Raw genomic sequence first — 12,691 nt, 5'->3', positions numbered from 1 at the left:
CTGGAAGCACATGACTATCATATTCAAGGAGTATTCTTTTGAAGCATAAACCCACAAGGACAGTTCTTACTATGCCTAAGTCCCTGACTGGAGGGGGTATAAATTGGCGATGAAGTCATAGAATCTAAACAACCACCCCCAAAAACTTTAGTGTGCAAGGGACCTGGATAAGAATAGTAGCCCATCACCCTATCCCATCCCTCAGCTGGGGATGGTGTGCCCCTAGTTATGAGTGCAAATGCTGGACTTTGATCTAACCAAAGGAACAATGTTACTGCATTAAGATGATGAGAGATGGTAAATTTTCATCAATGTTGCTGACACAGGGATGGGGGAGGGAGTAAAGGGCCAAACCCTCTCCTTCCATAATGCACAGTTAATGGATAATGCCTGATCCTTGAAAATTCTGGTTGTTAGATCTAGGGGCTAAACATGCAAATATTTAACTAAAACATATGGGGGATAAGTCAAGCAGAGAAAGTCAATTATCGTATGGTTTCATTTATTTGTGGAACATAAGGAATAGCATGGAGGACATTAGGAGAAGGAAGGGGAAAATGAAGGGGGAGAAATCGGAGGGGGAGACGAACCATGAAAGACTATGAACTCCGAGAAACAAACTGAGGGTTCTAGAGGGGAGGGGGTGGGGGGATGGGTTAGCCTGGTGATGGGTATTAAGGAGGGCACGTATTGAATGGAGCACTGGGTGTTATACGCAAACAATGAATCATGGAACACTACATCAAAAACTAATGATGTATTGTATGGTGATTAACATAACACAATAAAGTAAAATAAAATAAAATTTAAAAAGTAAATAAATAAAAGATATGGGGGAAAGAATATTTCTCTTTTTCATAAAAAAACCTTAGAGGGCTATTTAACCGTTACTTGATATATATGTTTAACACTGATAAAAATCATTTTTAAGGTATGGTCATAATTGGATGTATTCTATGTTGTGGGTTTCCCTCTAATGAAACAACCTTTATTGTGCAGTGGAAGAACAAACAGCGCTGTGTCCAAGGTCCCACCTTGTACCCTTCATACGTGGTGCTTTTTATGGAGATGCCGTGTTTAGAATTCTTGACAAATAAATCTTTAAGAATCTTAATCAGTTCCACACACCCCCGCACACACACACCATGCCGCATTTGCCAGACCTTCAAATGTACGCTGCTCAGTAACTGGGATGCTCCCCGCTGTGCTTACAAGGGAGGAATCTGGTGGCGAGGGAAGGGAAGAGAAAGTGAGAAGCGCTGTCCAGGGATTAAGCAGGGAAATGTTGTGAAAACTTACACACTATAAGTTACTACATTTTGTGTGTGTTATTTGGATACTCTACTACTCTAACACTTCCAATCCGTGATCCCAGAGCTTAAAACACTCCTTCATCTCAAGCTGAGTGTTATGTTGTCCAAAATAAAACGTTTTGGTTCCATCATTTTAACTTTAAGCCTTTTAAAAAAAAAACAGTTAAGCTTCACATCGGAATAGTCAGCAGTTTGGGTTATTTATCAAGTGAGAGGAAAGTGATTTTTACGGGCTCACCATTCTTACTCACATCCGGTTACATTTATTGTCTCATTCTCCTCATTGACACAGGAGAAACTGTGCAGATGCCCTCTGCAGTGGACCGTGAACACTGAACATGCTTTTAAAGGCCCAACTGAACAGCACTGGTTTTCACTTGGTAGAGTAGCAGATGGGTGTCAGCACGTGCAGTTTTAGAGAGCCCCATCTTCCAGTGAAAGAGGGAAGCCCGGGACTCTGTGGATGCTTGCACGATAAGCACATGCCATGCCCTTTCTCGCCCAGGAGTACCAGCCTTGCAACACCAACCCGTGCCCCGAGCTGAAGAAGACCACGCCCTGGACGCCCTGGACGCCCGTCAACATCTCAGACAACGGGGGCCACTACGAGCAGCGGTTCCGCTACACTTGCAAAGCCCGCCTGCCTGATCCAAATCTGCTCGAAGTGGGAAGGCAGAGAATCGAGATGCGGTACTGTTCCAGTGACGGAACCAGCGGCTGCTCCACAGATGGTGAGCGTCCACCCCCCCAGTACCGACCCACTCCCCACAGACGGGCGTTTGATCCCGTCTCTAAGGTCGTAGAAGAGCAAGGGGAGGGGATGTTCTCCTTTTGATTGTTTCTGGTGTCGCAGTCTTTGTGACAATGAGCCCACTCGTGCAGAGCCAGCTTGATAGCAAACGATGGGAAAGAATTCTATATTGAGGTGGTCCCGTGAATTCAGTCCTCACAATAACACTATATTCTAGAGATCCAGAATAGTTGGTGGGAGATTTATTTAATATCAGGAAATATATTGAGGAAGGCTCAGTGGTCTTCCGTCGGTCTTCTCGCCCCCCAAAATGTAAGCTACAAATAAGCTTTTACTTTCATTCTTCCCCAAGCTGGACCAAGACAAAGAAAGGGCGTCTGTCTGTAGAAGGATCTTTCTACTTGAAAGTTCAGCCTGTGAGAATCCTTTCATAGTCTTTGAAATTGCTCTGTCCTTTTAATCCCTTCCATACCATATTAATAACGTAGGGAAAGCTCTAAGGTAGACCAGGAGATGCACCCTCTGCCTGGTCCTGCGGCATAGTGGGCTTCTCTCCTCCAACAATTCACTTGCTCACCCTGGAGCTCAGCCGTCTCTACTGCAGGAGAAGGGGTGAGCCTGGTCATCCCCAAAAATCTTCACTTCTGCTTTCTTCTTCATCTCTTCTGTCTCTCCCATCTACTTTAACAAGATCTGTCCAATTCTAAAAAGAAGATAGGTGTTCACAGATGGTTCTCGGAGCACGATGTATTGAGAACGGTGATAGTTCTATCGTGCACTAGACCACTGGGAACATTTCTCGGCACGTTTGTGTTTATGTTTCCACATTATTCTGACAACATGAATGTGACCTAGAAAATACAGTCGCCATCAGTGTCGCTTTTCGAGAAGCCTCCTTGGACCGAGAGTGGGTGGCCTTGATGAACCACAGAGGTAGTAAGCCACCGTGTTGGGCTGCCACGGGTAGGATAAATTCATGGGGGTGTGATAGATGTCCTCCTGCCTCCTCCAGTACCCACGTGTCACTGATCTCTATATCTCCTCTGGGGAGAGCTGCTGCTTGGAGGCCTGGCCGTTGCCATCAAGAGCCCCTCCTCGTTGTAGGTCCTGACATTAACCATCTCCTGACCTCAAACCATTCTGCCCACTGTAGTTCAGCAACCGTATATAGGCTTGTTCACCATTTCTTTAAAAAAATAAGTCTACTTAGTGAAAAATCTTCTGTGACTAGGTTTACAATTTCAATAAAGTGAACACCTATACACGTAGAAAATCAAGCAAAATGATCTTCACTCCTACTAATTTTGTAAAATCCTGCTTTAGTAAGAAGAAAAAGGCGTATATATGCTGGAATACCAAGAGGGAACCGAGGACCCATTGTAAAGATCTACGTTCTGCAAGGGACGATCTTCTGATCTCACATTGGAATAGTGACATAAAATACAAAATTCCCAGTTAGAGATGAATTTCAGATATTTCTCAGAATTTTTTAGTATAAGCATGCCCCATGAATCTGTTTTAGGATAAGTATGCCCCATGCAATATTTGGGACATACTTACCCAGAATATGATTTGTTGTTCATCTGAAATTCAGATTTAACCAGGCTTCCTCTATTTTATTTGCAAATTCTGGCAGCCCTGTCTCCAATTCATGCACTTAACTTTCTTATTTCAGAGCAGGCAGTGAACTGTGTTATTTCTTACGACATCAAGGTAAAAAAGAGACAATGAGTGGCAGTGTTTCCCTACACAGGAATGTCGTTGTCTTTTCTGAACATATCTTTTTTTACCCTTTTTTTTTTTTTTAAGATTTTATTTATTTATTTCAGACAGAGAGAGCATCCATGAGCAGGGGGAGGGGCAGGGGCAGAGGGAAAAGCAGATTCCACCCTGAGGAGAGAGCCTGACACGGGGCTCCATCCCAGGACACTGAGATCTGAGCCAAAGGTAGACGCTTACCCAACTGAGCCACCCAGGCGCCCCTATTTACCCTTTTATTCTCAGATACATACAAAACCAAAGCTGATGTTTGTTTTCAATGATAGTAATATAAACTAAGAAAAAGTTTGGTATACATTTATAAAAGATATCCCATATTTCCTCCAAAAGTATATCATGGGCAAGGCATAAAAAATACTTCATCTTTCTTGTGTCTTAAGGGCTTCAAGTTCTAATGACCATCCACACCATGTTTTGGTATTGACATCTTGAAAATACAAAATTGGACTTCTTTGCCTCCAACCGCACAAAATGAGGCTGACTTGTGCATAGCTGTTCTGTATTGATTAACCACAAAGTATTGGTGCATCACAGAAAGACATTTCAAATCCATTTTCTCTAAAGAGCATCCTACCGAGGTTTCTGAGCCGGAGTTTTTAAGTAAACAGCAAAGGAGCTCAGCAGTGGACAGGACTCTTGCTGTATTTGCCTTTTTGCACTTCCCCAGAACTTCGTGGCATACTTTGAGAGTTTTTTTGTTTTTTTGTTTTTTAAGATTTTATTTATTTATTTGATAGAGAGAGAGGGAGAGAGAGCATGAGCGGGGAGGGGGGGGGGCAGAGGGAAAGGGAGACACAGAGTCCCTGCTGAGCAGGGAGCCCGATACGGGGCTCGATCCCAGGACCCTGGGATCATGACCTGAGCCGAAGGCAGACGCTTAACCGACTGAGCCACCCAGGCATCCCGAGAGTTTTCTGTTAAAACCTGAGTCACATTGCCAGCATTTGAGAGCATTAGAATATTTGTTGATATTGTAAGTGAGTGGCCATTTTCATCAAAGCGAACAGGACTTTTGGCTGTGCCTAATTAATTAAATGACTTAGCAAGCATAGAGCGCTCAGAGCAGACCAGACACACGGGACGTGTCCAGAGCCTGTTCCTTCCAAGACAGCTCCCAGCTGCCGCTGCTTCTGCCGCCACACGTGTACCTGGCGAGACACAGCTGCGAGTAGGCGGGCTCTGAACTTCCTGGGGGCGTGTGCCACTGGGCACCGTCGTTCAGGGATGTGTTCGGTTCCGAGTCATGAGCTCTGCCCCCTGCGGGGTTCCAGACAGACACCTGTCTCTGTGGCCTGGGATTCGAAAGTGGCGAACTCTGCATCTTCCACCAGCCTGAATTCACTGTGGAAAGGCTCACAGGTTGAGGGACAGGTTTAGAAAACTGTCGGAACCATGCTTTCCTCTCTGCAGATGGATGTCCCCAGTGGTGGGCATCACCTCCTTCTGTACGGCACGGTTTGCTCTAGAATTCCCAAGAGAAGTGAGAAAGTTGTGTTTTCTTTGTAAGAAGTTTCTCAGAAAAACGAGTGGCCTACAAACCTAAGACCTATTGCATAAGTATGTGACCGCACTTACCCATCAAGTTCTGCGTCGCGTCCTGTGTAAGAGCCAGCGCAGAGAAGGAAGCTTGAATTATGGAAGATTATCATTCACCCGCAGTCCTTTCTTCTGAAGTGGAAAAAATATTCAGCTGATTTGGGGGGTGCAGTTACAGAATGAAGCAGGCAGCTGAGACACAGGGAAGGTTAGCTGGGACTCCGGTTACGCTCAGGACTTCTAACAGCCACTCGCGGGCCATTTCGTTGGCAGGACTTTCTGGCGATTTCCTGCGCGCCGGGAGGTACTCTGCCCACACCGTCAACGGGGCGTGGTCAGCCTGGACGTCATGGTCCCAGTGCAGCCGGGACTGTAACAGAGGCATTCGGCACCGGAAGCGTGTTTGCAACAGCCCCGAGCCCAAGTACGGGGGCATGCCGTGCCTGGGCCCGTCCCTGGAGTACCAGGAGTGCAACATTTTGCCCTGCCCAGGTGAGTGGATCGAATAATCTGGAAAACATCTGGAAATTCAAGGGCCTTAGGCGACCTTCTAATTTAGGGAGGCTTGCTTGACTTCCCTGCCTTTAGGCTTGAGATTAAATATATGAAAAGTCACAGATTACATTTTCTAAACTGCCTTGGTAAAAAGACAGCTATATAACCTAGGCTGGGTTATATTCATTTATTTCTCCTGATTTTAAAGAAACTAAAACATTCTCGTGCACCCCGATGAGGCTCCAGGGCCCTCGGCACCGTGCCTGATGGAGCAGGGGGCCCTGCGGTCCTGGCCTGAAGAGATGTGTCGTGTCCTCGAAACTGGAGGCTGGCCTCCTCCCAAACTGTTGGGACCAGCCCTCCCTTCATACCACAGATTCCTCCTCCAGGGTGACGGGTATCAAGAGTGACCCACCAGGGGCCTGCCAGGCCAGCCCCTCATGTCCTCAGTCAGCAGGGTTCCGTTTTGTCCTGAGTTCAGTCCTCTAAAACACACACTCTTCTCTCTTGGAGGCTGACAGAGGTTGTGTTGTCGGGGTCTTCCTCCTGAGACCTGGCATTTCATTCCACGGAGTTCCCAAATGAGCACAGGGTTAGTAAATGAGCTTAAGGAGCCTCCGTCTTCCTGGACAGGACGTTGCATGCGGACTCAGTCCTGAGGCTGTCTGTCGTAGTCAGTGCGCTAGCCCTCTCTGTGCTCTTCCTGCCGAGCTCTGGGGGCAACCCCGGCACCTGACTCCCTCCCACCTGACCTTCCCATAACCAGAGGCTCTTTCATCGGTGCCTCATGGCCACCCGAGCGCTGTCTATGACTCTGCACGTTGCCTCTGACTCTGCCCCACGAAGGTTCCAGAACTGCAGGGACTTCCTTGACAGTCCCGCTCACTGCAGCGCCCCCAGTGCCCCGCACAGGCCTGACACACATGAGACAGCCGTCAGTGATCGTTCACCCACCAGTTCACCTCAAATAAAAACAGCCACCAGGTCACGTTAAGGAGTGTCTCTGAGATGGGCCTGAGTCTTGCACTCAAGGACCAAAGTGGCATCCAAGCATTTGGAGGAGTCTGCATGTTCTGCTGACAGCAATGAGGACTCATGTCTGGAGCCTGGGGAGGCGAGGGTAGATGGAGGGATCCTGACGTTCCCTTGTCGCCCTCCCTGTTCAGTTTATAACACAGATCCTAATCTAATGATGTCACCAATGAACTCTCTCCCAGTGCCAGGGAGGAATCCTACTCTCCGTGCTGGGGCTGTGGGAAAGAACTGGCTCTGTGACCTTTCCCACCCCCTCAGCATCACTTGGCTGGGAGAGCCAAGTCGTTGGAGGGAAGAGTCTCCTGAGGCTGGAGAAGTTCAGGCAGAGTCAGCCCAGGGGGAGTAGAGCAACCATGGGAGCAGGGGCGTTACTGGGCTCCTCCTCCTCAAAGCTGAGAACTAGGTATTTTCAGTTTAATATACATTTATTCATCCATCCATCCAACTGTCCGTCCACCAATTCACACACCACCCATCCACCCATCATTCATCCACCCATCCATTCATCCATTAATCCACCCATCATCCATTCATCCTCGCACCCATTCATCCATCACCCATCCATCTATCCATCCACTATCTATTCATCCACTAATTCATCCACCACCCACCCATCCATCATGCATTCACCCATCTATTCATCCCAATCCAACCATCACCATTCATCCACCTACCCATCCATCCGTCCATCCTTCCACCTATCTATCCATCCACCAATTCACTCACCACCCATCCACCAGTTCACCTACCACCCACCCATCCATCCATCTATCCATCCATCACCTATCCGTCACCCATCCATCCATCTATTCATCCATTCACCCATCCAACAAATACTCACTGAGCACTGCCACAAGCCAGTTCCTTGCTTAAGGAACTCGGAAACTTATTTGTACCTACTGACAAAGATGCTGTGCTCACAGGTTTCTGTACCTTTAAAAACACCGTACCTGGTGTTTGGAATGACCCCCACCCCCACTCCCCATCCCTGCTCCTCTCTTTGGCCAATTCCTGTCTGTCCCTCGGGACTCAGCTCAGGGGCGGCCTGATAGGGGTAGCTGCCATGACTCCAGCTCAGTGGGTCCTTGGCTGATGTAGCTACTACATCTGGTCACTAACCCAATCACCAGTGACCATCCTGGGTTGACATTATTCATAGGATGCCTCCTCATGAACTCTATGTTCCTTTCTGACCTGGACCATATCACTGCATCTACATGTACCCTGTGAATGGCGCACAGTGGGCGATCCAAAAATGTTTGCTGACAAAGTTGAATGAAGGAAGGAAGGAAGGAAGACCAAGTAACCCAGTGCTTGGTCTTTCTTCACTCCTTTTTTTTTTTTTTAACTTTTTTTTTTTATTATTATGTTATGTTAGTCACCATACATTACATCATTAGTTTTTGATGTAGTGTTCCATGATTCATTGTCTGCATATAACACCCAGTGCTCCATGCAGTATGTGCCCTCTTTAATACCCATCACTGGGCTAACCCATCCCCCCACCGCCCTCCCCTCTAGAACCCTCAGTTTGTTTCTCAGAGTCCATAGTCTCTCATGGTTCGTCTCCCCCTCTGATTTCCCCCCTCCATTTTTCCCTTCCTGCTATTGTCTTCTTTTTTTGTTTTTAACACATATTTGTGTTATTTGTTTCAGAGGTACAGGTCTGTCTGTGATTCACAGAGGTACAGGTCTGTGATTCAGTCACACAATTCACAGCGCTCACCATAGCACATACCCTCCCCAATGTCTATCACCCAGCCACCCCATCCCTCCCACCACCCACCGCTCCAGCAACCCTCAGTTTGTTTCCTGGGATTAAGAATGCCTCATATCAGTCTTCACTCCTCTTTTTCAATCCATGTTTGTTTTCAGAACTAAGGATTCCAGACCTTGGCCTACAAAGGTGGAGACAACAGGTAGTTCTTTGTTACTGAGTAATATTCAAGTTTAAGTAACATTATGGGAGCCATAATATGAGGCAGGAGGGACACTGAGTGACAGTCTAACGGAGGGACAGACTCTGAATGAAAATGATGACTTGGGTGTGTGTCCTGTAGGTGTCACATACACCCATGTCCCGGAGGACTGTGAAGGCAGGACTCTATATCTCTCGACAGCCCCCAGGATGCCTGACATGGGCCTGACACTCAGACATTAATGATTTCATTTTGCTCTGCTCTTCAGATTGCTGGTAATCGTAATTCTGGGGCCGTCATTCTTGTTTTGCTGTGGCGGGTGGAGTAGTCAGTCAGAACAAGAATTCTCATCCTCTTCCATCAGGAGTACCTAATCTATGAATTTCATTTGATCCGCAATAATTCCCTTCAATTAATTGCCTTGATCCTTGCAGGAAACATGAATCTGAGCTTTTGCGTATTTGTCTGATCTTCCTCTGAACTGGTCTTTCTGGGCCAGGAAGAGATTCCCATAGGAATTGCAGTGATGTGGCCAGAGTTACGCGAAGCCCTAAACAGTGCCTGGTCCTGGGCTCAGCCTGCTTGTCCTGCACCCCCACGCATCGCCTCTGCCCCCTCACCCCTCTGGTTCCATCCCGCATTCTAGAACACCCCCCCATGGTGGTGGTGAGGACAAGAAGCAATACCGAGTGGGTTATTATTTCCACTAGTGTGGTGATTGTGTTAGCCCAGCATCATTTACGCAGCAGGCTAGGAAGCCTTCAGGTGCCTCACATGGAGGCTACATTTGTTTTCTTTCCTTGGCTCCCAAGTTCCTGTTTCCCTACCAGGTTCTGCAGGCTCCCTAGCAGTGAAGGCTATGGCGTGAAGCTTTTTCATGCTCTGTAATTTCTATTTTGGAAATACTTTAGTCTTCCTAATATGAAATGTTACTTCAATGCTCATTATCATTTTTTATCCAGCCCAAAGCACCGTCCCCCTTGCATCCAGAGTCCATGCTCCGAGAAGGTGGAGATCTGTGATGGAAGCACAAGGTTGAGGTGGCAGGAAGTAAGGAGTGGGGTCGAACTGGTCTGGGGTGTCCGGTGATTACAGAACAGGGCAACTGCCTGATGGAGTAAAGTGGCTGGAATTTTCCTCTGATTTCCCTTTGGACTGGAAGCATCTCTTTCCCCAGTTGAGTATATCCCTTAGGACAATGAAGTTGCAGTTGAACTTGGTAGAGGTATTTGTGAGCTTATGGTTGAAACTGGCAAGTGGGAATGTTTTAGCAACTGGTTTCTATTCCAAATGCTCCCTCAAACTGCTCGCATTTCGAACAAGAACTACATTCTATTAAACAACAAACAGTTCTGTGCCAGGGGAATTTTTTGTGATACCAAGAGGACAGTTGGTGTGAATGGGGTGGGTAGCATTTATTAGACTAGATGAGATAATACTTGGAATGTTAGTTGAAATGTGGATAGGAATGAATACTATTTGAAATATCAAAAGATAGTTTCTAGACATCAGCTTATCAGCCTCCTGGTGTGTGACTGTTAGGACTGCATGATTATAACATGATTATGAATGAAAAAATCAATCTTTGGGTTTTTTAAAATTTTTTTTATTGTAGTAAGAATATTTAACATGAGAGCCACCCTGTTAACAAATCTCTATTTTTTTTTTAATTTATTTATTTACTTGGGGCGGGGGGAGAGGGAGAGAGAGAATCCCAAGCAGACTCCCCACTGAGCTCGGAGCCCAACAGGGAGCTGGATCTCATGACCCCAAGATCATAACCTGAGCCGAAACCAAGAGTCAGATGCTCAATGGACTGAGCCACCCAAGGGCCCCTGTAAACACAACTTTACATGCACAAGACAGGACTGTAACCTAGAGACACAGTGTTGCACAGAAGGCTATGTGGGCTTTCCTGAATAATACTGCAACGGACATGGGAGTGTAGATATCTTTTTGAGATCTTGATTTCAATTCTTTTGGCTATCTGTATCCAGAAGTGGGATAGCTGGATCATACAGTAGTTCTGTTTTTAATTTTTTCAAGAACCACCATAGTGCTTTCCCTAGCAACTGCACCAGTTTGCATTTTCCCCAGTAGTGTGCAAAGGTTCCGATTTTTCCAAATCCTCACCAACATTTTTATCTATTGTTCCCTATTGTTTTTCTTTTTATAACCTCCATCCTGGCAGGTGTAAAGTGATGTCTCATTGTGGTTTCGAATTGCATTTCATGGATAATTAGTGATGTTGAGCATTGTTAAACATGGCCACTGGTCTGCAAGTCTACCATGAGATACAAAAGTGAAGAATCCGCAGATCCCATGGTTGGTTCTATCTAAGTCAGGTTCCAGCACCGTCTAGATGAGGCACTAGACCCTTCTGAGCTCCAGATTGTCTTGTGCACATTCAGACACTCAAGCTCTTTGACACCTGTTATTCTAAGGCACTATGACATATGGGCACCTTCTTCTTGGGTGTGCAAACATATGCACTAGAGACCAAGCTTCAGCTCAGGTTACAGACAGAGAAAAACTGGCAGCAAGCATCCCCCCAGTAAGAATAGATGCAGAAGAGGATTTTTGGAACTTGTACAATTCTGCCTCCTACCAGTGGCAGATAACTGACTGGTTCCCCCTTACTTCCCGATCCGCCTTATTGCCTATTAGGGAAAACGTATAAACTTCGGAATCACAAAGTTCCCAGTTAGGTCACAAACCCACTTTAACATGGGGTTCAAATGTTTTGTTTCTGTTTTGTTTTTACTTTTTTGCAGATAAAAAATATCATAAAAATGAAATTCCTGCTCACGTTTCTCAAAAATACTTTCTTTTTACTATGCTTATATCTAAAGAAAAATATTACTCCACAAAGATGCATTAAATCATGCTGGGTATATTAAAATGCAAACGATGTGATTCTACCCAAAACAACCTTGAACAGCTTTGGCATTGCTTCTCATGATTGCTTCTGGTTTTTTTTTTTTTTTTTTTTTTTTTTTAAGATTTTATTTATTTATTTGCGAGAGAGAGAGAGAGAGAGAGCACGAACAGGGGGAAGGGCAGAGGGACAAGCAGACTCCCCGCTGAGTGCAGAGCCCCACACAGGGCTCGATCCCAGGACCTGAGATCATGACTTGAGCTGAAGGCAGCTGCTTAACCGACTGAGCCACCCAGGTGCCCCATTCTGTTTTCTTTTTATGTAGGATACAGAGAAAATAAACTGTGCAACTATGTACATATGGTAATAGTGAGTCTCTCATCGGGTTTTTATTGTCACTAGCTGTGGTGATGGCTATTCTTGCCCATTTTTGATGAGTCTAATGCTGGGTCGACAGAGTCCTGCAGCTTTGCTCTGGGGCTGGCTAGCAGGAGGGAGCACCATTCAGGAGTTAGATACATAACAGGTCGCATATGACAGTATCAGAGACCACCGCAGCCAGGTGACAGGCCAGTTTTAGCAACCTCAGCTGACGCAGGATGAGCAGCGAGGTCCTACATCTGGGCGGGCCACCGATGCCAGCGCTCAGGAGGCCCGCGTGCAGGTGTCAGGAGCCCGGATTGGGGCAAATGAGGGACAGGCTCTGGGTTACCAACAGTCACGGAACCAGTCATGCCTCATGTCCACGTTGTAAAACTCTCCTCCATAATCATCTGGCTGTGGATATTGGGATTCGTCTCTTTAATCCTTCCTATAAACGCACTGCCAAGTCAATGCGGGTCATGCTCAGTTTGGTTGTTCGGCACCTGCGTCTCCGGAGCACCCTTCATGGTTCCTCCGGAACCTGTTAGCTTTTCTCAAAACCCCCTGTCGTCGAGCACATTGTAATCCAGGTAGGAAGGAAGCCCGTGACTGCAGCTGCTGA

The 12,691-nt window shown here is 46.5% G+C and overlaps 1 protein-coding gene across 8 annotated transcripts in view; it reads left to right on the top strand.

Annotated features, from left to right (window-relative positions):
• Nucleotides 1–12,691, top strand: part of SEMA5A (semaphorin 5A) — a 479,512-nt gene that overhangs the window by 446,746 nt on the left and 20,075 nt on the right. For all 8 annotated transcript variants that reach the window (XR_013445480.1, XR_013445478.1, XR_013445479.1 and 5 more), the window contains 2 exons: nt 1,819–2,044; nt 5,653–5,871. Coding sequence is in view for 5 of the 8 variants with exons in the window: in XM_036104506.2 (XP_035960399.2) it covers nt 1,819–2,044; nt 5,653–5,871 (445 nt within the window). In the remaining 3 variants the exon portion in view is untranslated. The remainder of the gene's footprint in view (nt 1–1,818; nt 2,045–5,652; nt 5,872–12,691) is intronic.

Source organism: Halichoerus grypus, chromosome 2 (assembly GCF_964656455.1).
Source record: "Halichoerus grypus chromosome 2, mHalGry1.hap1.1, whole genome shotgun sequence".
Classification (NCBI taxonomy): domain Eukaryota; kingdom Metazoa; phylum Chordata; class Mammalia; order Carnivora; family Phocidae; genus Halichoerus; species Halichoerus grypus.
Note: the sequence above shows the minus strand (reverse complement) of the source record. Positions and strands in the feature narration are given on the sequence as shown.